The sequence below is a fragment of the Marmota flaviventris genome, chromosome 12, assembly GCF_047511675.1.
Source record: "Marmota flaviventris isolate mMarFla1 chromosome 12, mMarFla1.hap1, whole genome shotgun sequence".
In the NCBI taxonomy this organism is placed as follows: Eukaryota; Metazoa; Chordata; class Mammalia; order Rodentia; family Sciuridae; genus Marmota; species Marmota flaviventris.
In genome coordinates, this window is record NC_092509.1 from 95,659,274 (window position 1) to 95,687,007 (window position 27,734).

Consider the following 27,734-nt stretch of genomic DNA (forward strand, 5'->3'; position numbering starts at 1 on the left):
AAGTCCTGCAGTCTAGACACTAGCACATCCCCCTAGAAGTGACAATCTGACTGTCCCAGGGACAGTTTATTACTAGTCTTTGAAGCCTCTGCTGAAACTCAGACAAGAGGAGGAGCTGAAGTTAGGATCCTGTTTCAGTGTTGAACTGAGTACCATAAATGAAAACGCAATGTATGGCTCCAGAGGAGGTCCACCAATCCTGAGAATGTCCACAAAGTCAATGTGGCTACAAACAGAGCACCTGATGGATTCTTAAGCTCCTTGCTGGGAAAGTCTTCAACCAGAAGATTGGGGCAGTAGGGAAGGAACTGTTCAGAGACAGGACATGTGGAAAAGATGACCATGTCACTCTGGAGTTTGTAACAGGGAAGACAACAGTGGGGGCACTCAGAAGGTTTAGTTCAGAACTCATTCTACCCAGGATATTGGGGTCCTTTTATGACAGTAGGGCACTGACCTTGCTGGGGACTACCTGTGGCAATCCTAAAATGTCAGCGTTGATCTTCAGCTCCTTATTTTGCACTCAAACTCCACATCCCAGAAGAAATTTGTGGGAATCTGCTTTTTACCAGCTTAGGGACTAGAGAAAGGGGAAAACCAGAAACAGATCTGGGAGAAGCTAACCACCATTATTTGAGAGCATATAATGAACTAGACACCTTAATTATTACAATATGAATCATCTGATCTCCACAATGAATAAAGATAGACCTAGCCTCAATTTGCTTATGGGAAAACTGAGGCTCAAGGTGACTGAGAGATTTCTCTCATCAAAACACAGAATACTGGGTAGGTGCAATTTATTGTTTCCAGAACATTCTCAGAACTTCTCTGCCAGTACTCACTGTCTGTGCTCCACCTAAAAAATACTACACTCCTGTTCAGATCCCACCGCTCTTAAAAGGGAAGTTCCCATCTAACTTCCTATATACAGCCATCTCAGTTCTCTCCAAGGTGAGAGGCTCACAGCTTTATTCAATAAACTTTATATCTCTTTCGCGACATATCAGTCCTCCCTCCTACTATGGCTACTTGTGCACATACAATTTCCTGTCCTAGAGTATGAAATTCTCAAGGGCAGAGACAGTGTCTTGTTCACCAGACATTAACCCAAAGCATTTAATCACAGCATTAGGGCAAGCATCTTGCTCACAGCAGATGTTCAACTCGTTTGTTGAATGAGGCACACAGTGTGTGCATTGCAAAAGATGGAATCTCAGATATTCTGGTACCACAGCCCCTTGTTTGCATCCCAGATGAACAAGATCTGAGGGTTTGCTGTCATCAAAAAGCAAACGCTGGCTGATCGCCAGAGGGCATCTACCCCATCCTGGCTTCTGCTTCAAAGTTCCCCGAAGTTCCAGTGGCGGGTCTCTTGATCTTTCCTTGTTTGCTCATTAAAGTTAATTTGGGACATGAAAAGGTCCGGGACTGAATATTTCATTAAGGCCAGTTCTTCCTAATGCAACAACTGAGAATAGGTAAAAAATAGGGCAAAGGTTGCAAGGATGAGACCAGTGACTGTAGCACCTGCTTAAGCCTCAGGCCCCTGTTCACGGGCTGCCATCTTCAATCAGCTCTGGGTTATCAAGGCAAGTGATGTCTCTCTGTAGAGAGTTACGTGCCTTCCAGAAACAAGGCTGTCCTTCTGTAGGGACTAAGGAAACAATAATTTATGTGAAAACAGTCTTGTCTACAGTCCTGTGTGTGGACTAAGATACTTACTATTAATTACTAATAATATCAGCTATCCTTTTCAGAGTTCTTACTCTGTGCCAAGGATCTGCTGTATGATTTTTACATAGATTGATCACCTCCTCTAATCCTTGGAGGTGATTCTATTGTCAACCTCACTTAACATTGAGGAAAACAGGACTTGGAGAGGTTATTGAGCTGAGGTCTCATAACTACTAAATGGCAGGAAATGTGACAAAATTGAAATTCCAGTAGCTTCAGGGTATTCCCAGACTCCGTACTCCTAGTCACCTCACCCTGTTGCTTCTTAGGATGTTGCAGAATCTTCTGTTCTTTCTTGGTGGCAGAGAAGACCAACTGGTAACTGCTGTGTTAGACGGCGCTGCTCCAGGGAAGCTCCAGCCAGGAAGTCTTGACTTTCATTAAATCTCAGATATAAAGTTCATTTACTTGAGGAACAAAAAATTAAGAACTAATTACTGGTGTCCTGAGAAGCCAAGAACAAATTTGCCTATGTGACATGTCATGATCTTACGATTCAGGGGGATTGTTTGTAAGGTTTGATACAGTTGGAGCTGCAATGCTAAGGACAGTTGGAGAACATAAAAATGCAGTGATGTGCTACTGACCTCCAGTTCCTCCAGCCTTCTATTCCAACAGACCTAGCTTTGTTTTAGGGGAAATTTTTGTTCTAGTAAATGCTTAAGTTACTCATTTTTATGGAACTTTTTTAAAAGAAAAAACTAGGGTCCAAAATACAATAGTAAGTCCAAATATATCAAGAGTCACAATAAGCTTAAATATCTTAAATCCCCCTATCAAGGTAACACAGATTTCCAGAACAGGTTAAAATTCTAAGTCAAACTACATAGTATCCACAAAATATATGCTTAAAATGATGGGACACAAAAAGGTTAAAACACAGGCATCTCCACTGGAAAATTAATTTTTAAAAGGCAGATGCTGCTATGCTACTATCAGACAAAAGAAAACTAAAGGTGAGACTCATTAACATAGATGAGGAACAAAGATGTTTTCTTCTTTCTATTATATTCAACTCACCAAGAAGATGTAATAATCATGAAGCTTATGGTATTGATAAGGTAGATTAAATTTATGCATATATCATTAAACAAAACTTGATAGGAATAAAGAGAAAAATAAACACTCTGAACCAAATAACACTCATCTCAGATATAATCACATCATGTAAAAGATTAATAGGAAGAGAGAAGTTTGAATACCACTTCAAAGAATGTTTATGAAGAAAAATAGAGAGCAGAAATAATATCAACATAAAAAATAGTAAAAGAAAAAAAACAATTTATTTGCAAATTAAAAGAAGCTTTTCCAGATAACATTTGGGTTAAGGAGGGAAAAAAATAGGAATAGAAAAGCTATTCAAAAGTGAAAGATAATAACCTCATATCAAGCCTGGAGGACCCAGCCAGGGTGGGCTCCGAAGACAAAGCAAGTCTCCTCCAAGTTCCCACAGGGGTTATAATGAAGGGGTGTCGGAGCAGGTGGCCCTTATGTTCCTATTCTCCTGAGCTTGCCAACTCCTTTAACTAGAGTAGCACCACCTAATCTAGTAGCTACCAGAAATGTGTTAAATTTAAATTCATTAAAATGATATTAACTTTAAAATCCAGTTTCTTAGTTGCACTGACCACCTTTTTTTAAGTGCCCAAGAGCCACAGATGGCTAGAAGTCTTCATATTGGACAGCATGAATTCTAGAAAATCCCCACTGCTGCAGAAAATTCTATGTGCAAGTGCTTCTCTAGTTTGCCAGGGAAATTCCAGTACGTCAATTTCACTGAACATGGATCATGTTTGAGTCAGGTTTCCAACTGGCTTCCCCAGCACATGATTTATACCACTCCTAAATGTTCAAGTCAACATGTTAAACCCAGTACCTCAGGAAAATAGCCGCATACTGTGATTCAATCGACTCTTCAACTCCACTTTACACCTGGAGCATTAGTTCCCATCCATGCTCACTACGTTCTGGCCAAACCTTATTGGGGAGGACTTATAATAACTTTGGTGTACTGATTTCCTCTCCCACTTTAGACCAGGTCTTGTATATCCTTGCCTGGGCTACACTGGGACCTCCTCTTGTTATGGACCTGGAGGTTATCAGAGTGCTGGGAGTGGGTCCTACAAAGATTGGTGTTCTCTGATAATGGCATCCTTCCAGGTGAAGCTACTGAAAGGGGCACATGCAGAGGAAGGCTTTCTCTCTCCAGTGGGAGAAAGAGGTTCTTCAGTCAGTTAAGAGCCTAGGGAACTGGGAAGTTCAAAGTTCTCAATGTCACCTGCTCTCTCTCTCTCAAACACATATATTCAGGGGCCTATTCCTTTTCCCACCTGCACCTTTGATTTAGCACTAGAGACTGGCATGGGAAGGCACTTAATTGGCTCTGGTACTCCCAGAAGATGGGAGGGTAGGGTTATCGTCCTTGCAGCTCTAAGAAATTAAGATTGGCATAAATGCTTCCCCCCTCCATCTTCTGAATTGATCATTTGAAGACTTCAGTATTTTTCTCTCTTCACCCTATAAAACCTCTTGAGTGGCATTCGTCAACACAACTCCATGATGATGAAGTTTCTGTCTATGCTGTCCTACAATATGGCAATCACTAGTCACAAGTGACTACTGAGCACATGAATATGATTCGAGAACCAGATTCCAAATTCTATTTAACTTTAATTTTTATTTTAATGTAAATAGCCACATGTGGTTAATGGTTACCAAACTGGATAGTATAGCTCTCTAGGGCCTCCCAAAGAGTGAGCTGACCCCCATATTTTTAGAATCACTATTGTTATCATGTGATCAACTTACCAAAGTCATTTTGTCTGCCAACTTTTGCCTTTCACCTGTACTTCAGTCCATGCATTGGATTAGGTAACTGGGATGCTACTCTTGGCTGAAAGTTAAATGACCCCTTTTCCCTAGCAGGGAGGTCTCTCATGCATTTCTCATATATATGAGCAAACTCAATCCCAAATTCCCATCTTGAAGGTCTTTCCTGCCCACTTTTGATATAAGTTACTGTATCATTTACTGACCCAGAATTGCATACTTGAATGGGGTAAAATTATTAAGTCTGTTGATTAAAGGAACTACTTAAAGCAATACTTACAGGAACGCTAAAAACACTCAAGGGTATGTGTCAATCAAACTTTCATCACTATGACTAAAATACCTGACAATAACAACTTAAATGAGGAAAGGTTTGTTTTGGTTCATGGTTTCCGAGGTTTCAGTCCATGGACAATGACTCCATTGCCTTGGGCCTGAGATGAGGCCGAGCATCGTGGTGGAAGGATGTGGTGGAGGAAAACTGCTCAACTCATGGCAGCCAGGAAAATAGAGCAGGGTGAAAGGGGGAACAGGGACAAGTGAATAGTCTCCAAGGGCAAGTCCCCAGTGACCTACTTCCTCCAACCATGCCCCACCTGCAGACAGTCCCCACCTCCTCCCAGTAGTCCATTCAAATGATTAATCTATCAAATGTATGAATCCACTGATGAGGTCAGAGTCCTCATGATCTAGTCACTTCCTGACTATCCCACCTCTGGGCATTGCTTCACTGGGGGCCAATTTTTCAACACATAAGCTTTTGAGGGATATTCCAGATCCAAACCATAACAGGTTAATATCAGTGAAGACCTGCTAACCACATCTAGCCCTGAAGGCCCAAGGAAATGTGGTCACCAGACCTAGAGAGTGGATTTATCTATAGGAGCGGACGCAACCAACCTACCACAACCCATTAAAAGGGGGAAGTCAGAACTAAACACGTTGGACCCACTCTCTTCCTTTTCACCACCTCCTTCCGATGCTGTTCATTAGCAAACCTAACCAGAAGCCACAAGGGAAGAAGATCATTATTGCTGTCCATAAAGCTCAGCCTCCTGAGGCATAGAGGAGGACACATAGAGCGGAGAGGGTTCTAGAGTAGCAAACGGACTATCTTTCATATTCCTGTTTGTACTACTAAGAAAAGTCTGGCCAGGTGAGGCTTAGACTGTGGCCTGGTGGTGATTCCCCATAGATAGGCCACCTTTGAATCCCTGACATAGTCTCTGGCCACACAGCTGCTCTCCCCTCTCCTGGAGCCATTTCCCAATGAAACAAGATAAGTTACAAACATTGACAAAGATGAAGATGACAAGGACATAAACAATCAAAAAGAGACAGATTAAAAAGAGCTTCTGAAAGAACCTTACACTCCCCCCACCCACCCACAGTAACCTGCAGCTTAACTAACCAAACACAGCCTCTCCCATGACTACTCTGGCCCTTGAATCCTCTAAACTGCATTCTGTACAACACTCATGACATGTTCTAATTCTAAATAACTCTTTAATTAGTAATGTCTATTTGTATATTTCATGTGTGTATATGTATACTATGCTTTTAGCTTTTTGTAAAAAGGACAAGAGTCTGGCATTGCATTTAAAATTCATTTTTACAGAATTCCAGAGGAGTTTCTTGCTCACTCCAGCAACTCATGATGAACAAATGGCACTGACTATTCCCAGGGACCCTCAGTAATGTGGGGGAGGCAGGTCTGAAGTGGGTGAAGAACCTCCACAGGCTCTTATGGTCAAGCTGAGTTCCCCATGAAATAGCTGTCCCGGTCCTCCCCACCCACGGACTCTGGGGCAGTCTGGCAGTTCTGCTAATCATTCACCACACTTGGCTTCCCTCTCGACTACCGTGGGCTGTGTCTGGTTTGAGACATGTGATTCCTATCTTTAAAGTCCTGAGATCAGGAAGCTCAGAGTTTAATGAAGAACACGTAGCCTTGAGGCCTGGCCAAATGCAGCACTGAACATCACAGATGGGATGTTTTGTGGGGCTACTTGTTCTGCGTATGTGCCACTTTCAGCCTTGAACTTCAGGTGTTCCTTTGCTTGCTCTGCCCTCTTCCTCTAACTGTTGACACCCCTGTCCCGCCTCCAGGAATGGTCATGAGCGGAGGTAAATGTGGTGGTCAGGAGATGAGTGGTATCTGTGTCCCTAGATCAGAACCCCAAGGCACTAGAAGTGCCATTACAGAATGAATAAATGCAGCTCTTCCTTATGCCCACAGTCTATTCGAGGTGGACCTGAGCTACTCAGAAACATGCCCCAGCTGCTGATCATGGGAAATACTCAGTGGAGCCATAGACCACAGCACCACTCTTACTAAAAGCAGCTCAGCCATTTCCCAGAGCAAAGGCAAGAACCCTAAAGAATACCAGGGATTTCTCTTCCTTGGTCTACTCCATTGCTGTCCCACTCACAGCCTCCCTTTGTACCTCTTCTCTCTGGACAGTCAGCCCTTCAGAGTCTTCTCAGTGTTTTGACCACTAACTAAAGAGGAGAATGTGTAATAATATACCCCCTTCCATCTCATCCCTTGCTTAACTCCTCTCTCTCTCTCTCTCTCTCTCTCTGAGAACACGGATGTCAAAATGCTTTCCTTTCTCTAATAAAGAAACCGAGAGACTGCTAGTTAGGGGAAAAAAAATTGGGACTGGAATCCTGCTCTCTCAATTTCCAGTCTTTTTTTTTTTTTTCTTTCTATTTTTTAGTCACTTTTTTCTATTTTTCTTTTCTTTCTTTTTTTTTTTTTTTTACAGCCTTGCCTTCCTAAAGCTGGAATTCTACAACAAATGCTAACAGTGGTTATCATCAGATTACGGTATTTCAAGTACTTAATTTTTTCTCATTTTTTGCTTGTGTATTTGTCTACTTTTTCTGTAAAGGCTAAGTATTATTTTTGCATTAGCATAAAGAAATGAAATGAGATTAATGACATAGGCATTGTGACACAGTGTAAGGGTTACTTGAACACAAACACTGTGATACCATGACAGTCACTCTAATTACTGAGATGGCCACCAAGAGACTAATAGTCAGCTACATATAGTGTAAATACACTGGGCAAAATAATGATTTATATCCTGGGCAGGATAGACCTGATGCCCAAGATTTCATCATGCTACTCAAATTGTATATGTCTTAAAACTAATAAATTGTTTGCTTTTAGAATTTTCCATTCAATATTTTTGGGCCATGATTTAAATCAGGTAATGAAAATTGCAGAAAACAAAATTAAGCATAAAAAGGGATTACTGTATTAAGTAGGTGTAGAAAATACTCAGATGAGATGGGATTAAGTGGGAGATTCTTGCATGAGAGTTAAGATTCACAGGCAGTGAAGACTCTCCTACACTCCAGGAGCACTATCAGCATATCGATTCTGCCTCTTTGCTCCACAGCTTTGCATATATGAGGCAGGCAGATGATTATGCAGAGGCATAAAGTCAGATGGTTCATGTTCTATGAAAAACTTCCTCTTCCCTCAGCACAACTGCTGCACTCAGAGAAACTCCTAAGTACCCTCTGCAACAATCTCATAATCAGTTGTTTACCCGTGGATACCTCACCTCATTCTCTATCATACCCTCTAAATAAAACTGTGTACCTTTTGGCTTTTAACCTTTTGTTGGATATATGATTTGCAAATATTCTTGCCCATTTTGTAGGTTGCCTTTTCATTTTGTCAATTTTTTTTTTATTTTGTGAATAATATTCTTGAATGTAAATGGATTGTTTATCAATTAAAAGTTAGAGAATGACTAGTGGCTTGGGAGGCTGAGGCAGGAGGATAACAAGTTCACAGCCAGCCTCAGCAACTTACAAGACCCCAAGCAACTTAGCAAGACTCTGTCTCAAAATAAAAAACTAAAAAGGCTGGGGACAAGGCTCAGTGATTAAGCACTCTGGATTCAATCCCTGGTAGACACACACACACACACACACACACACACACACACACACAACTAGACCCAATAATATGCTGCCTATAAGAAACTTACTTCACTAGTAAAGGCACACATTGAACAAGAAACAGAATGAGAAAAAATAAATCATGAAAATGGAAACTAAAACCAGGTAGGGATAGCTATATTTACATTAGATAAAATAGGTATTAAGTAAAAATCTGTAAAATGAGACAAAGAAGGTCACTATATAGCAATAAGGGGATCAATTCAACAAAAGGAAAGAATAATTGCAAATATCTGTGTACCAACACTGGAGCAACAAATCATATAAAGTAAACATATTAGATATAAAAGGGGAGATAGATTATAATAAATAACAATTGGAGACTTCAATGATGTACTTTCATCAATGGACAGCTCATCTAGTCCCCCCCACACACACATTAAAAAAAAAAAAAGGAAACAGAGAAACACTTGAGTTAAATTTTGCTATTCACCCAGTAGACCCAACAGGTAATTACAGAATATTTCATTCAACTGCTGCAGAATACACATTTTTCTTATCAGCAAATGAAACATTCTCCAGGATAGACCATATGTTGGGCCACAAAATAAGACTCAAATTAAAAAGAAAAAAAATGAAATCATAACATGCATCTTCTCTCCTCACAACAGAATATAACTAGAAATCAACCACAAAAGAAACTTCCAAAATTGTACAACTACATAAAAATTAAACAAAAATCTCTTGAATTACTGACGGAATCAATGAAGAAATCAAAAGATTTAAAAATTCATTGAAACAAATGAAAGTGAAAACATAGCAGACCAAAGTCTATGTGATGCAGCAAAAATAGTAGTATGAAGGAAGTTTTCAGCAATAAGTGCCTATATTAAAAAAATAGAAGCCAGGTGTGATGGTGCACACCTCCAATTCCAGCTACTTGGGAGAATGAGGAAGAAGGATCACAAGTTCACGGCCAGCCTTGGCAACTTAGTGAGACTCAATATCAATTTTTTTTTAAAGAGAGACAGAGAGAGAGAGAGAGAGAGAGAGAGAGAGAGAGAGAGAGAAGAGGAGAGAATTTTTTAATATTTATTTTTTAGTTCTCGGCGGACACAACATCTTTGTTTGTATGTGGTGCTGAGGATCCAACCCGGGCCGCACGCATACCAGGCGAGCGCGCTACCGCTTGAGCCACATCCCCAGCCCCCAATATCAAAATTTTAAAAAATATTTTGAATAAACAACTTAGTGATACAATTCAAAGAACCAGAAGAGTAAAAGCAGACCAAACCCAAAATCAACAAAAGGAAGAAAATAACAAAAATCAGAGTAGAAATAGGAGAAAGAAAGACTAAAACAAAACAAAACAAAAAATCCCAATGAAAAAAAAAATAGTTTTTTGAAAAGTTAAAGTTGACAGACTTTTAACTAAACTAACCAAGAAACAAAGAGGTCAGACCCATATAAGTAAAATGAGGTATGAAAACAGACAGTACAACTGATATTATTACTGCTGTTTACCAGTGATGAGTCCTTGCTTCCCCAATGCTGAAGTATAACACCAGAGAAGCACACCGAGGCAAGTTTAGAGTGGAAAGTTGAAGCTTTATTAAAGAACAGTAGAAAAGACTTCTCCCCGAAGAAGGGGACCCAAGAGGTGGAATCCGTGGAAGGGGGAGATCTTCCCTATTTTATAACTAAGGTCTACTTTCAGCTTTCCCACATTCCTGACACATTCCTGTCCTTAGTTCTGTTATCTTGCAGTGCTGGAATATAGGTGGGGAGGCCCAAAGCGTGGGGGACAGGTGGGCTGAAGGAGTAATCTGGGCAGGAAGGGCTTTTGGATTAGCATCTCCACCTTTGCTGGGAGCTGCTTCATTAACATTTCCTTGGGATGGGCTCCATCTTCCTCTTACTGGATATTAGACCCAATTAACCTAATTACACTAACTACACCTATCTTTAAATCTGGCTTCAATACCACAGCATTAAAAAGGATCTTTAGGGACTATTATGAAAAAAAACCATGCCAATAAACCACAAAACCTAGAAGAAATGGATAAATTTCTAGATACACACAAAATTACCAAAATCGACCATGAGGAAATAAACAACATGAGTGGACCAATAACAAGTAATGATATTAAAATCCATAATAAAAAGTCCCCCAACAAAGAAAAGCCCAGGACCAAATGGCTTCACTGCTGAGTTTTGTGGAACTCTTAAAGAATTACCACTAATTCTTCTCAAACTAATCCAAAGAACTGGGAGGCAGGAACACTTCCAAACTCATTCTATGAGGCAAGCAGTATTTTTATGCCAAAGCCAGATAAGGACATAGAAAGAAAGAAAAATACAGGTCAATATGTCTAATAAATTGAGATGCAAAAATTCTCAACAAAATACAAGAAAACTGAATCCAAATGCACCTAAAAATGCACCAAAATACAAGAAAACTGAATCCAACTACACCATGACCAAAGTGGGATTTATACCAGGAATGCAAGGATGGTTCATATAAGCAAACTGATAAACATAGTACATTGATCAATAGAATGAAGTTTGAAACTATATGAACATCCCCATAGATACAGAAAATGCATTTCATAAAATTCCACATCACTTCATGATAAAAACTCTAAACAAATTTAGGTATAGACAGAATATACCTCAACACAATAATATCTGCATATGGAAAATCTGCAACCTATATCATGTTGAATGGATGGGGTAAAACTAAAAATTTTCTTTCTAAGATCAGGAATAAGACAAGGATGTCTATTTTCATCATTTTTATTCAGTACAGAATTGGTGTGCAACTGTAGTCCCAGCTAATCAGGAAGCTGAGTCAGAAGGATTACTAGAGTCTAGGAGTTTGAGAACAGCCTGGATAACACAGTGAGATGCTGTCTTAAAATACACACACACACACACACATACACATATATACAGACACTATTGTTAGTCTTAGCAACAGCAATAAGACAAGATAAATAAATAAAAAGAATTCAAATAGGAAAGGAGGAGGTCAAACAATACCAGTTTTCAGATGATATAATGTCATGTATGGAAAAATCTGACTTCACCACACAATAGTTAGAACTGATAAACAAATTCAGAAAAGCTGCAGGTAGAAAATAAACATATAAAAATTGTTAAGAAAGATTTTTGTAATAGCTACAAATAGTACTTAGTAATAAATGTAACCAAGCAAGTAAAAATTTCTGCAATGAAAATTACAAATACTGATGAAAGAAATCAAAGAGGACAAATGCACAAGATGGAAGATGTCCCATGTTCCTGGAAAGGAAGAATATTCTCAAAATGTCTGAACCAGGGGCTGGGGATGTGGCTCAAGTGGTAGCGCACTCTCCTGGCATGCGTGTGGCCCGGGTTCGATCCTCAGCACCACATACAAACAAAGATGTTGTGTCCACTGAAAACTAAAAAATAAATATTAAAATTCTCTCTCTCTCTCTTTAAAAAAAAATGTCTGAACCAGCCAAAGTAATCTATGGATTTAATGCAATTCCTATCAAAACATCAAAGATATTCTTCATAAGAATAAGAAAAAAACTAGAATGTGTATGAAACCACAAATGACACTGAGTGGTCAATGGAATCCTGAAAGAGGGGGGGAAAAGACTGAAGGCATTATAATATATCACTTTAAAATATACTAAATGGCCATGATAACTAAAACAGTATGATATTGGCATAAAAACAGGCACACAGACCAACAGAAATAGAGAATCCAGAAATAAACCCACATATTTACTACCAACTGATTTTCCAAAAAGGCAGTAAAAAAAAAAAAAATACATTGAATAAAATAAAATCTCTTCAACAAACAGCCCAGGTAAACTGGATATCCACATAAAAGAAAGAAATCAGATCCTTATTTCTCACCCTATATGAAAATCAACTCAAAATGGATCAGATTTAAATGTAAGGCATGAAACTACTAGAAGGGAGAAAAAAAAAAAAACGAAGAGAATAATTCAGGATATTTATCTGGGCAGTTTCTTTCTTTCTTTCTTTTTTTTTTTTGATATGACCCCAGAAACACAGGCCTCAAAAGCAAAAATTGATAAATTGTATCCCTTCAAACTAAAAATCTTCTGTATAAAAAAAAGGAAAAAAATCAACAGAATGAGGAGACAACCTACAGAATGGGAGAAAAATATTGAAAACTAAACTCATCTGACAAGGGATTAATTCCCAGAGTATATAAGAAACTCAAACAACTCAACAGTGAAGCCCAAATAATCCAATTTAAAAATGAGCAAATTACCTTTTGTAATTTGTTGAAAGAGGATATATAAATGGCTGGCAAATACATGAAACAATGCTTTCCATTCTTCAGATATATGCAAATGAAAACCACAATGAGATATCATTTCATTGTTATAACTGTTATTAACAAAAAGAAAAAGAATGCTGGTGAGGATATACTATTGGTGAAAATGTAAATTTAGTTCAGCAATTGTGGAAAACAGTGTGAAGTTTCCTTAAAAATCTGGACATAGAACTAGCATATGATCCTGTGATTCTACTACTGGGTATATATATCCAAAGGAATTTAAATCAGTGTATCAAAGAGATATCTGCACTCTCTTGTTTATTGCAGCACTATTCATAATAGCCAAAACATAGAATTAACCTAGGTGTCCATGGACAGATAAATGGAAAATAAAAATATGCACAATGGAATATTATTGAGTCATAGAAAAGAATAAAATCCATTATTTGCAGCAACATGGATGGAACAGAAGAACTTTATGCCAAGGGAAACAAGTCAGACATAGGAAGAAAGACACATTCAGAAGCTAAAAAGCTGATCTTAAAGAAGCACAGAACAGAATAGTGGTTACCAGAGCTTGGTATCAGGGATGGGTGGGTGGAGGGAGGGTGGTTAATGGGTTTAGAGGGTAAACGGGTAAGGTTAGATAAGAATAGCTTCTAGTGTTCTATAGCACTGTAGGATAACTATGATTGACAATATTTAATTGAATATTTCAAAACAGCTAGTATAGAGGATTTTTAAATGTCTGAGCTGATAGATATGCCAATTACCCTGATCTGATCATTATACCTGTATACACGTATTAAAATGGCACATTGTACCCAATGAATGTATACAGTTACTATGTGTCAATTAGAAATAAAAATATATTTAAAAATGAAGTGGGACATTCACAAGGGTGATTAAGTCATGAGGTGTATTTAACCACCTTATAAAAGGGCTGGAGGGAATTAGTGTTCCTCTCCTTTTGCACTTCCATCTTTTGCCATGTGAGGATAAAGTAACAAGGCAACTTACCCTGGAAACAGAGAGAGCAGCCCTTACCAGGCATAGAATCTGCTGGCACCTTGATCTTGGAATTCCTGGCATCCAGATCTGTGAGAAATAAATTTCTATTATTTATGAAAAAAATGGGTAAAGAACCTGCACAGATCTTTTTTCAAAGCAGACATCAAGTAGCCAACAGGTATATGAAAAGGTGCTCAACAGGGAAATGCAAATAAAAATCACAATGAGATATTACCCCCACACATTAGGATGACTCTTATAAAAAAGACAGGTCAAGCATGGTGGTGCACACCTCTAATCTCAGCTACCGGGAAGGATCACAAGTTCAAGGCCAGCCTGGGCAACTTAGCAAGACCCTGTCTCAAAAATTTAAAAGGGTGGGGAATGTAGGTCAGTGGTACAGCACCCCTGAGTTCAGTCTCCAGTACAACAAAACAAAGCAATAACAACAAAATAAATAATAAATAAAAAGACAAAAAATAATGAATGTTGGGGGTAATGTAGGAAAGGGAATGACTGTACACTGTTGGTGGAAATGTTGGAGAAACAAGTGTGAAAAACAGTATGAAAGTTTCTCCAAAAGATCAAAAATAGAATTACCATATAACCTAGCAATTCTACTTCTCCATATATATCCAGAACAAAATCAGCAGACAACTTATCTGCACTCCCAGGTTGACTGGCACATTATTTGTAACAGGCAAAATACAGGAGCAACCTGACCATCAACAGAGCCTGGAACAGAAAATTACTACACTGTATTATTCAGCCTTCATACAGGAAATTTTGTCATTTGTGACAACATGGATCAAGGTGAGGGCACTATTGTTAAGTGACATAAGCTTAAAAAGAAAGAAAATACATTGATTGCATGATCTCACTTATGCATGGACTCTAAAAATTTGAATTTATAGAAGCAGAGAGTAACAAATGGTGATTACCAGAAGCAGAAATCGAAGTTGTGAAAAGAAGGGATCTTGACCAAGAGGTACAAGGTTACAGTCATGTAAAACGAATAAGTTTTAGAGAGCTAATAGATAGCACAATGACTGAGATTAATAATGAGGCATTATATACTTGAAATTTGCAGACAGAATAGATCTTAAATGTTCTCACCACAAAAAAGTAATTATATAAGGTGACAGGTATGTTATGGCTTGACTGTACTCATTTCACAATGTATATGAAAACAATACATTGTGTACCATAATTATAAACAATTTTTTTTAAAAAAAAAATTCTTGCCTTGGATGCATTCCCTCATATGAAGCTGGCTGTTATATAATGCCCAGGACTTTTTACCTCTAAGTATTAGACAAAGAGAATAAAGTTGAGGCATTAATTCACTTTAAAATATAAGCAGTTCACTGGATCTACTTGCCTCACATACCTGTATATGCATTTTAATAATAAATTGCACCATAACACTCTAAAATTGATCTCAGAAGATTTTTTTAGGTTCATTTATTATCCAGTGGAGAGAGACAGGGGGAGAGGCAAGCAGCTTTCTTGGTGGTGTCTAAAATCTCTCTGTTAACAGAAGAATGATAAGACCAAGAAGGAACTGAGTATCTGCATATGGGAACACAAGGCCACATGTTAATAACTTTTATTCCATAAAGAATATATCTGTCTTCAGTATATGACCCAAGATATGAATAAGAGGTCTTGCAGGATGCACAAAATTTGTACATAACCCAATCCTCTGGATAATCTCCATGATCGGGTACCTTTCCCATTATCTGAGAACTGGGCATAAGCAGAAGGAAACAAGCCATGAATTGTCATCAGAAGCTCCTAAAGGGCCCATAGGTAACAATCCTGAGAGTATACATCCCTGCAGGTGCACACTTAGAAATATTCACCTTCCTTCTGTGGCAGAAGTCAGTCCGTTCTCAGTGTTCCAGAATGGAATGGAACAATAAGACTCCTTTCACACAGAGTGTAGGCACCTGTCCAGAACTTTCCATTCTGTGGGAGAGTGCAGTGGGCAGAGGGAGGTAATAAAAGTAGAAAGAAGTTAGCTCTGCATAGCACTAAAAACTTGAGGGGCCCATGAGGGAAAGGAGAACAGAGAAGTCCTGAATTTTCTTCTTACCTCCTTAGTCAAATAGACTAGTAATTCCATGGGGAAATTCCATGGTCATGCTTACCCAGGGCTATTTCTTTTCTGTAATGGATTGTATCAGGCCATAGTGATATTCAGTGACTCACTCCAATCTTTGTGCCCTCCCAAGAAGAAAGGGAGATGGGCCAGGCTGTGGAAACTATCCTATGAAGGTTTGCTGAAGATAGTGGCTGGCTCTCTCTTAGTGGTTTATGTCAACAACTGCACTGAAGGAGGAATAATATTGATGGACAGGGAGCTGCCACCAAGGTTTCTGTACTCCAAAGAGTGGCAGCACCTCACCATGTTCACCCTACTCATACTCATGGGCTGTGTAGATGTCATGAGCAAGAACATGTTCCCTCAGAGGTGTGTGGTCCTAGAAAAAGGTGCCCTGGCCCTGTCCTTCTATGAGCTCCTGCTACTGATGATGTCACATGCTAAGGGGTCATCAGGGATTGAGCTGCAAGTTCATTATCTGCTCATCTTGGTGGTGTTACTGCTGTTGCTGGTGTTAACTGTAGAACTCTGGGCTCCTGAGATGTTTCAACTCTGGATGATGGAGACTTTGCTGATTCTGGTCCTGGGCTCCTGGCTGATACAGGCAGGCTTTATTCTGTACAGACCAGTCTCTGGCTACCCATGGGACGATGATGACATGAATGACCTCATGTTTGTCACCACCTTCTTCTGCTGGCATGTGATGTGTGACGCCTTGTGCCTGTTTGCAATCTATGGCTTCTCTTACTTTTGGCATCGTTGTTACTACTCCAGCTTGAAGATGATGGGGTCTAAAGAAGCTCCCTATCACAAGAGCACTCCAGAGCCCCTCTACAGGCTGTTGCAGGAAATAGAGCAGCCAGAGAAGGAAGACCAGGCTCCTCTGCTTGCAAAGAGCTCACCTCGAGATAAGGCCTAGAGTGCCTGGCACATACTTCACCCCATCTTCCCTGCAATGGATCCTCTCAGCCACATGTATGGCACACTTGTTGCTCCCCAATGAAGGTAATGGCCCCAAAGACCAACGGTGGATCCCAACAATTGCCCTGTCTGTCATTGAGCCTTGTTACTGAGGACATAGGAAGAGAATGGCATGGAGAAGTAACAGATGGGATACTATGAGCGAGGGGAAGAGGAAGAGGAATAAGAGAACTGAGAGCAGGGAAGCATATAAGAAATAACCATGGTAGGAGAGAACAATGGGAGGCCTCTGAAAAGAGCAGAGCAGAGTGCAGTAGGAATGCCATCACTAGCTGCTTCTCAAGGTTCTAACTAAGGAACAAAGAGCAAATTGGAACTGCAATGATGGGTATTTTGGTTGATCAACTAATTGATTCAAATGCAATGTCATAAGCAGATTCAGCTCAACTCACATCACCTGGAATGAAATTAGCGGAATCATATATGTGTGTATATATGTTCTAATTTGGGTGGATTAGCATGGTTTCAAATTTATACATCAAGTCAGAATTAATACTTTCATATTTGTCTCAAAGTTGCTTTCAAGTTGTCTCAAAGCAAACATTCACTGAATGCCACTTTCTCATTCCTGTCCTCTCATCCAGTCAAAGCAAAGTGCTCAGCTACTTAATTGCCTACCATCAGCCCCACCAGAATAGACTAGATCATTTACTATATCCTGGGCTCAAGTCTGCCAGATAGTACTCTGGACAAAACCCACTGCCAGTTACATTTTCCCTATGCATTGTAATTTCATGCCACCTTAAGTCCCCTTATAGAGCCACCAACAAGAGGTCTACCACCCTGAAAATTCTCACATATTCCTTGAATCTGAATTCATCAGCAATTTCTCCAAATCTGTTGTCATTTTACTCAGGCTGCAAATATCCTTTTTGTCCTGTGTGTCATATTGTTTCTCTTGGGAAGGTCTTGCCTCACTACCTGAGAGTTAGGCTCTCTAAGAGCAAGGCATTTATCTCTAGTTTCCTCTGCAGATTCCAGAATATCAGTTGCCTCTACAAAATGGATTATTAATAAAGTCTTATTTACTTCCAATTAGGTTTCCCTTTCTGTCTCAGGAGGTATCAGCAGTCTAAAGCATGAATCATATAGATAGCATGCCCACTCTCTTTCAGGTCCATGTGTACAATAAACTTCACCAACCTGACTAGAATTGTTATTCTGTACATCACTGCTTACCATAACTTCATGGGGTATGCTATGTTGACTTTCCATTTTACATATGAAAATCCAAAGACTCTAAAGGGGAATTCGACCAAAGACTCATGGCTGGTCAGAGACAGAACAAAGACCTAAGTTTGTAGGTCTGAGAGTCAAAACTCTGCTTTGTTCCCTGGGCTCCAAAGACTTCTCTGCAAAGAATGGGAATGTGACTGATTTAGAAAAAATGGGTAGAATGCAGGGGATGGATACCTGATATGCATGAAGAACAGTGCAATTGTTTCCAGTCCTTCTAAAGAGGGAGTGCTTCACACCTTGATCTGTGCCCTGGGGTGGGATGATGGTTCTCAACACTCCTGACTGCAGCTTACATTCTGAGTGCAAGTCAGAGTGAAACCTGGGACAAAATGCTTCTAATCTTTCTCTCTTCTCCCATGACATGTAGATCCTATGCTCTCCCCCATCATTTTTCATCTGTGATCCCATATTTTTATTGCCATCTTGAATACTGTCATGGGAGTGATGAAGAAACTCAGAATTCACTTCTGGGTTGCTTTAACAAGTAATTTGTACTCTACTTCTAAACTGCTAAATAAGCCTCTGATATTTAGTGAAATTCTTCCAACATAGTATCTCATAAATTTTTCCACAAAACATACTTGCATTTTTCATATAGATGTATATATAATATGCCCATTAAAAATTTCCAATATAATCTTTACAGAATTCAGCAAACCTATTCTAAAATATATCTGAAAAAGAAATATAAAAAAAGAGACCTGGACTTGATTTCTCCCAGAAGGTATTGCACTTCTAGCTTTCACAGTACATTATGAAATTAATTCAAGAATTAAACAGCATGATATAGGATTCAAGCAACTACCATTCACCCCAAACCAACATAGCGTAATATAATCGAAACTCCAGAAAGAGAAATATAGAATATGAGAATGAAGCATGTGTTAAAGACAAACTCTTCAATTAATCTGAGGAATAATGGGTTCCCCACAGAGAAAAAAATAAAAACTTACACAATAAAAAGTGAGCAATGCACAAAATAAATAATAAATGGGTTAAAAGGTTAAAGTGAGCAATATGACTCTAAAATGTTTTGAAAATGATAAATATATTTTATAATGAAGAACATGAAAAGCTTTCTTGAGCAAAAAAAGTTCTGAAAAGATTACACATTTCATTTATGTTTTTTTATATCTAAAAGTCATAATTAAAAGGATAAAAGAGATGCTGTGAAAGAAATATTTTCCCCATACGTAATAGGCAAAAAAAAATCGATATCCAGATATATAGAGGTGTTCAAATATTAACAGGCCAGCAGAAATAAGTCTAACATAAGGACAAAGGCTATAAATAGGTCTTAGAATTCAAGATCTTAAGGTCAAAAATCTCAGCCCATTTTGAAGAAAAGCGGATTTTCATAAAGTAAGATCTCCCATCAGATTATCCAAATTGTCAAAAGCATTTAAAAATAATATCTACTGTGGGACAAGATGTAGAGAAAATGGAATTGTAAATTATAGACAGTGATATAAATTGGTCTACATTGTTTTGCAATCAGTTCAACACTTGTCAAACTTTAGAATGCAAACAATCCCACTTCTTGACCTACAGTGGACATTCTGTCATAAGGGCCTAAAAAATGTCTTGAAAAACATCCTCCCAACATTTTGATCAGGTCCATATTGTCAGGTCCACCTTCCTGGAAGATTTTTATTTTTAAGCCCTAGCTTCCTTTTGCAGGTAGCTCGAGTACCAGCATGACCAATTAAACAGGCCAGAAGTCTACACATATACACAAAGGGGTGTGCACCAGAATGGTCACTGTAGCACTGTTTGATGGGAAGTTCAAATGACATATGTTCACTAATCAGGCAGTGTTTAAATAAATTAAAGAGTATTGTGCAGGGTTAAAACAAACAAGGGAGGTCAGTGTGCCTGATGTAAGAATCTCCATGATGAAGGAAAAATAGCTAAATGCAGAAATTATGGGGCATATGCTACAGTAAGGTATGTTCCTGTTCAGTGTTTTCAAAAGGTTTGAAGTTGTCTTATACCTGTCAACAATGTCTAGGACCATAGGGCAATCAGGAGAGGTAATTTGTCTGGCTCACCATATCCTACAGAACTTCCACCTCCATTTGAATGAAGATCTTCTTGGATGTGGACCTATTACTAAATTGACCCTCTAATTAACCAAGCCTGAGTGAGGATGAAAAGGGGCAAAATTAATTCTTTTTAACATGGGAACTGGGACAACAGGTAAAAGCCAAACCTGTTCCAGATAAATGAGGATTTATGGGTACCCTATCTATAACTGAAAAAGAGATGTGCCGTGTATCCTCTGTCCCTCCTAAGCCTCCCCAACAGGCTCGCTCACTCTCTCTCTCTCTCTCTCCCAGAAAGCTGACCTAGCACATCAGTGAGCTACCTGATCCTCTGATTCCTGGCAGGGTGTGGCCAATGATGAACCCCAGTAGGGGCCCAGAGGTGAGGGGAAGAGCAAGGTCAGGGTTTTACTCTGAGCTCCTGAGATGGGGCTCCCAGGCTGTCCATATACTGTTCTGCCACCATGACACCTGTATTGGTGTCCCAAGGCACCATTTACTATTAACCTAGAGGCCAAAATAATAGAAATGCAGAGCTCCACAGTGCTGGATGCCAGAAGTCTGAAATCAAGGCTCTGAAGGAGAGTCTGCTCCATGTCTCTCTCCTAGCTTCTGGTTGGTGCTAGCCATCTTTGGTATTCCTTGTCTTGCAGATCTGCCTTATCTTCACATTATCTTCTCTTCTGTGTGTCTTTGGGTCTTAAATTTCCATCAGCCTTTTTCTTAGGAGGACACCTGTCATTAGATCTAGGGCTTACCCTAAATACAGGATAATCTCATTTTTGAGATGCTTAATTATAACTGCAAAGTTCCATTTTCTCAATAAGGTTGAATGCACAGAATCTGGGGTTAGGACTTAGACCTATTATGGGGGTTGGGGCACCACTCAATCCACTACATAATCCTTACACATAACAGGAAATTCTTCCATCCCATGTCCCATATCCCTTGGAGCCTGGAGGTAGTAAGGGCACAACTGTTACCCAACCTATGCCAGTGATGTCTCTATACCTTGCCCCTATCTACATAAGAGGTATCTTTATCAGCTGGAGTTCCCACGTATTTCCCACTGGACCCCTACCTGAAAGAGCATGGAGGCACTGCACAGCTGGCGAGGTCCTTAAACAGATTCACTACCAGAGATCAAAACAATGGCAAGAAAAAAAAATACGTTTCTCAACTGAGTTTCACAAAAATGAAAACACAATGAAGAAGACTAATATGTAAACATGGCTAATAAATTAAAAGAATCTTCCACATTCAATCCAGACAACCATGGGATTAATTAATCCATTAATAAAAACCCTAAAGAGCTGTTTTCCAGGTGCTATGCAAGGATTGACAGTACCATAATAAGAAAGACACAAAGATGTACAATTATGTTGCAATTTATGATAATGAACACAAAGAAGAAGGGAATGCTGTGGCAAGCAGAACTCCAAGATGAGCTGGAAGATTTTGCCCCAGTACACAGGCCCTGTATGATCCTCTCTCCTTGAGTGCAGGTGGAGCCAGAGAATGTACTGGAATATCACTCCTATGAGTAGTCCCTGATCAGTTGACTTAGAATTGATCCATAGGGAGTTTCCCTGAGTGGGTCTGACTTAGTCAGGTGAACCCTTTAAAAGAAGGTGCATTGTCAAGGATTTGCTCCCATTGGTAGGAGGAAAATAACCTGTCGTATATGGGAATCCATGGCAGGGAACTGACAGCACTTTCAAGTTGCTTTAGAGAGAAGCTCCCGGCTAACCACCAGTAAGAAAACAAGAGCCTCAGACTTAGAACTGAAAAGAACTCAAATTTTCCACCAGCCAGTGAGACTCAGATGAGCATCAGAGCCCTGACTGACACCTTGAAATTGGTTTGGTGAGTCTGGCCAAAGGACTCAGTTAACCCACATCGAACTGTGACACATGGAACCTGGGATAATACGTGAGTGTTGCCCGAGCTCCTGAATTTGCGTTGATTTATTTATTGCCTGGCAATAGAAAAACCAATATAAGAGACTTTAATTTTCAGGGAAGGCTTATCCTGGTCAGTGACAGGAAACACTGTATCACGTTGAGAAATGAGGCCCTGGGACCTGAACGCGTTATAGGAGTGAGGCAGGGATCCTGATGGAAGGAGAGTCAGTGTTGCTGACTCCTATGCTGTGGGCAGTGAGAGCTCTCAAGGACTGAGAGCAGGCCTATCCCTATATTCATGTCCCTGTAGGTGCTCAGAAAGAAGCCCTTGCTAGTTTAGTTTTCTGGGCTCCAGGAAGCCTTTGCATTAGACAGGGCACCTAGGTATTCCAGATTTGAGAAAGTGAAGGTAAAGGAGAAGATGCAGTGGGATTAGTCAAGCAGTTTGTCAAATCAAAGTTGATGTCCACCTAGAGGAAGTTATACTCCATGTAAATATAATATGTCAAAATACACTCTACTGGCATGTATATAGAAAAAGAACAAATTAAAAACTTTTTAAAAATAATCAAGAAAAAAAAATACAAAGTTGGTGTCCAGGGATTGAATTTTCATGAGCTCCTACTCTCCTCTTAGTATAGGGAGACATAGTGGTCAGCATATAGTAACCGACTTAAAACAGACAAATGCTTAAGCCTTATTGGCTTAACACAGCCTAAGGTCCCATTTCTCCCACATGCTTAAAGTCAACGCAGGCATCCTGTTTGGCAGGCGCTCCTCCATGTGGTCTTTCAGAAGTCAGACTCCTCCCATCTTTCAGTCCTGCTCTTCTGTACGGCCTCAAGTTCCCTAACCAGCCAGCAGAAGTTAAACAGGAAAGGTGAGGAATGGGAGGGAAGTTCTTAACGGCCATGTCGTAGGGGGTGTACATCTTCTCTAAACACCTTCTTCTGATGGCCCTAACTCAGCCACCAGGAAGCGGGAGGTGTAGTCCCTGCCTGGGTCCCTCCCTCCCACAAGCACCTCTACACTGTGGGAGCGGAGTGAGCACAGATGTATTTCTCACATGGAATTTGAAATTTGGAGGTGGGTTCCCCAACTACACAATTAAGAATCTCGAGCAAGTTCTGGGGCCTCTTAAGTGGTGGTGAAGCAGGCAATCCAGGATCAGGAAAGGCAGTTTGTTGAGCCAAGTCCGCAGTTTTTAAAGGACTCGATTTGTCTGGTGAAAAAAAAAATGCACCAATTCCAGAAGATTGCCATGGAAACAGCAATAGAATCCTCTACAATGGGATTCTCTGACTCCTTTGTGTAATTGATCCAAATCCCTAGTAATGCCATCTTCATTGGTGGCTGAATGCTTTTTGACAGTGTGTGTTTCATCTTGGGGTCTACTGAGCCAGTGATGGCTCTGAGAATCTCACGGAGTAAAAATCTGCCCTTGTATTTTTTGTTTTTCTTTTCCTCCCAAGATATGTGTGTGTGTGTATTTTTTTGGGGGGGTGGGGGGGTGGGGATGGGGGTGGGGAGGTATACCAGGGATTAAACTCGGGAGCACTCAACCACTGAGCCATATCCCCAGCCCAATTTTGTATTTTTAAAAATTAGAGACAGGGTCTCACTGAGTTGCTTAGTGCCTCACTATTGCTGAGGCTGGCTTTGAACTTGCTATCCTTCTGTCTCAGCCTCTCGAACTGCTGGGGGACCTGGGGTTACAGGTGTGCACCTCTGCACCCGGCCAAGATATTCTATATTATTAAATGAAAATGATTTCAAACTTAAACAAAAAGAAAGAATCCTGAAGAAAAGGAACAAAGGATAAATCTTGACGTCCAACTATATATGTGGTTTGGAAAAGAAATAATCTATGGGTGTGAGAAAACATCACAGTCCTAGTGTTGATAGAGGTATAGCAGGGTAGGATGATTACATGTTTCTCTCTTGCCAAAAGCTTCCAGAAGAAAAAGAAACTTGCAGCTGCTGAAATGTGATAGTTGTAAAGAACACGATATCAACAAGGTGAGTGGTGAAATCCAAGTCATGATTTTGCAATGAAGTATAAAGCTTACATTATAGGAAATTTTCATGAGGAAATTTTTGAGCTGATGTGCCAGGAAAGATCAAAGATATATTTCCTTTTGAATTAAGAAATTAGAATGTGTTTCCCATGTGTTGTGAAACTTGTTTTTGTAAGTCAATCCCAAAGTAGCCCCTACTTGAAATATCATGAGAGCTTGGAGCATGGACAGAGGGGATGTCTCTGACCTTGTGCTGTCTCCATGGACCCATTTTCTGTGGGATTCTCGCAAGCCTCTGGCCTCCTCTCTCCGGGGTGCATTTCTGCTTTGCAGGAGGGTGAGTTGCAGTCACTTTTTGATGATAATGATGTCCCTCTTGAAGAGAAAGGAGTTAAATTAAATTTTGCTTCTGGAAACCATCATATTAAAATCTCATTGCCATTAAGAAGTTCATAGTGTAGCTCTGGAGGTGCCATTTCCAACCAGATGTCTACATCTGCAGTGGAATATTCCTTTAAGAAAGCTTTACAACATGTACTTCACTCAACACGTCATTCTACACTGTCTAAATCTTTGCAATCCAATGTGATCGCCACTGGTTCCATGTGACTATTGAGTACTTGTGATCTGGCTTGTCTTAATTGATACGTACACTGGAGTTTGAAGATTTAACATGAGATAAGGAAGTTCACAATTTTATGTGAAGTAGTTATTGAAATAACACATTGAAGATATTAAATATGATATATCATTGATTTTGCTTTTTATTATTTTATGCAGTTGTTAGAAAATAAAAAATTAGGGAATTGGGGGCATAGCTCAGCAGAATTCTGTAGCATGTGTGAGGTTTAATCCCCACCACGAAGAAAACATTTAAATTACCTAAGTGACATTTGATATTATGGAGCAGAGGTCTAAACCATTCTCTAGTGTATATGTAGTATGTGTGTTGAGATATGGTGACTTTCACTAAATTTTACCCCCTCTTTGTTATCATGTCCTTCTGTGTATGCCCTGGGGCACTCAGCAGGCTCCATCACACCAGTGAGTAAATTCATGTTGAATGAATTTCTGGCACCTTCTTACTCACTCTGTCATTTCATGAAGCAGAGAAAATGACACTAGCCATTTGTGGGACCCTCAGGAATGTGGAGACCCTCTGGTAGGGGAGGCAGGTCTGGAGAGTCCACTGTGGAGCAGCCAGGCCATGAAGACCCTCCACAGGTTCCTGTGGTCAAGCCAGCTTCCCCATTAAACACCCATGAAACCACTCGGCAGGTACCTGGTGTCCACAGACTTGCGGGCAGTCTGGCAGTTCTGCTAATCATTCACCCTGCTTGGCTTCCTTCTCCACTACTGTAGGCAGATTCTGCTTTTTGTGGGAGATTCCTATCTTCAAAGTCCTGAGATCAGGATGCTCAGGTGTTAATGAACAACATAACATGTATCCTTGATGCCTGGCCAAGGCAGGGGGGTCCTCAGCATTCCAGAGGGGACCTTAGTGGGTCTACTTGTCTGCACTTGCAACCTCCCATTGCTGTTGGGTCAGTGCCGCTGTTCTCTCCTCCTTTCTGACCACAGATGGCCTGCACATAGTGGACAGGCACAGCTGGGGGAATGATTGTGGGACAGAGGCAGCTCTTTTGCCTGCAAGCCACAGGTTCCCTGGTCTGGACCTGATGATACTTGGATCCTATGATTTTACCACAGCAAACCCAAGAACCAAGGAGAGCACCTGAGGTTCTCTCCTCCCTGATTAACACAGCAACTGTCACGGGCAGATTTTCCCCTTGAACTGCCTCCCTCTGAGCATTGGACTCTACAGTGCTTTCTAAGGGTTTGGATAATTCACCAAAGGTAGGAAGGAAAAAGATGATCAATGTTTCCCTCTACGTAACAACATCCATGTAAAATCAAGTCCAATATACTTTTTTTTTTCTTTGTTGAGGTAAGGATATGATTTTCAGCAAATCAGGAGAGAAATGGAACTAGAACCCAAATGTATTTTCCACTTCCTCATATCCTTGTTAAAACCGTCTTTCTACCTCACTAATAGCAAGGGTCACTGCCAAGCTGTGGGGTAAGAGATAGTTTTGAGTGTATCTTTTTCCAATATAGTTCACCTGCTTTTCCAACAGTGACTATACATTAAATAGAAACATCTAAAATTTGAAATTTAATGAGCAAAGTAGATCCCTTCAGAAGGCAGAACAAAGCTTTTTTCAGATGTGTTCGCATTCAATTCTCCAGTCCCACCAAATTTCTCAGTGGCAGAGGCAATCTGAATTATTGCCATCCTTAAGGGGAGACAGAGAAGTTTAAGTTTCCTGGCATTAAGCACACTTGAGAAAGAATAGGTGGAGACAGTCCCTGACTATGAAGGTTCAACCCAATACTTTTCAACTTTATAATATTACAAAAGCAACATGCATTTAGTAGAAACTGAATAACAGATACTGTGTTTTGATGGTTCTCTGGGCTACTGACACATATGGTGATTCTGCCTCAGATGCTGGATGGGGCCACAGCTCACAGTCAATTTCACAATCACAAGTGCAAACAATAGAACTCTACAGTACACTTGCTATCATGGTCAGTAGGTAGGCGGTATCAACTGCATTTTCTATTTAATCTGTTTTCATCTCTGATGGGTTCCTTAGGATATAACCCTGTCCTAAATTAAGGAATACTTACACTGGATCGGCTTGAGGGCTCAGGCAGTGTTGGGCATTCTGGTCTGTAAGTACGTACTACATATGAGTAAACCCTCCTTCTTCCCAATGGGGCGCCCACAGTATGCAGTGCCTCGGCTCTGCCTACAACAGTGCTTGTAGTGAGGATACTGGTTTATGCAGAAGCTTGAAGTCAGCATGGTTCACCATCTGATGGCCTTCCTGTTTCCTCAGGATCCCTACCACTCCCAGACACACTCCTATTCCCTGCACACTCTGCAACAAGCCCAGAACTGTTAAGGTACCCTACGAAGGCTTCACATGCTCTTGTACCAGGTTCTCCACCATCCCTTCTACCTGTGCTCACTGCCAGTTTCCCAATATCCACGACTATTCCTAGGTGCATTAAACATTAGTCAACTAGAAAAATGAAGCTGATGATGGGTGAGTTCACATTAAAATATCAACAGCCAGTTTCTAGCTACATTGGTATCTACAGTTAAAGAACTATACCTTAATTTCTTGTGTTAGTTAAGGATGAATGGTAGACTATGAAGTGAGTGATACAGCACATAGATGATTTAAGAAAGGTACAGCTGCTTGGCACTGTGTGCACACCTGTAATCCCAGCTACTCGGGAAGCTGAGGCGGATGGATTGCAAATTTGAGACCAGCCTATGAAACTTAGGGAGACACTATCTCCCAATACAACATACAATGAGCTCATCAATAGAGCATCCCTAGGTTCAGTCTCCAGTATTGCAAAAACAAAACAAACAAACAAAAAACCCTCAAAAAAGTAGACCTTCCCTATCTGTGGAAACTGGTGACAAAGTTTGTGGAAGACTGTTGCTGTGGAAGGTTGAGTGGATTGAGTGGTGGGCCTGACGTCATTTCAAGTGACAACAGTAAGGAAGAATACGACTTTAGGTGTGAAGTATGACAAGCAAGGACAAATGGA

General features: G+C 40.1%; 2 protein-coding genes across 17 annotated transcripts in view; one reads left to right on the top strand and one right to left on the bottom strand.

Annotated features, from left to right (window-relative positions):
* LOC114092350 (transmembrane epididymal protein 1-like) overlaps positions 1-27,734 on the bottom strand; it is a 65,432-nt gene that overhangs the window by 28,005 nt on the left and 9,693 nt on the right. For 11 of the 16 annotated variants that reach the window (XR_011704001.1, XM_071600258.1, XM_071600246.1 and 8 more), the window contains exons 2-3: positions 24,349-24,476; positions 13,817-13,894 (exon numbers count right to left, since the gene is read on the bottom strand). The exons of 1 other annotated variant lie outside the window; for it this stretch is intronic. The gene's annotated coding sequence lies outside the window, so the exon portion shown is untranslated. Of the gene's footprint in view, positions 1-12,787; positions 12,807-13,816; positions 13,895-24,348; positions 24,477-27,734 lie in introns of those variants that run through there. 4 more of the 16 variants (XM_071600254.1, XM_071600251.1, XM_071600255.1 and 1 more) reach the window with 4 other exon arrangements.
* LOC114092349 (transmembrane epididymal protein 1-like) lies at positions 15,934-16,833 on the top strand. Its single transcript, XM_027934911.1, has one exon. It carries the CDS (start codon positions 15,934-15,936, stop codon positions 16,831-16,833), a length of 900 nt encoding a protein of 299 aa, XP_027790712.1.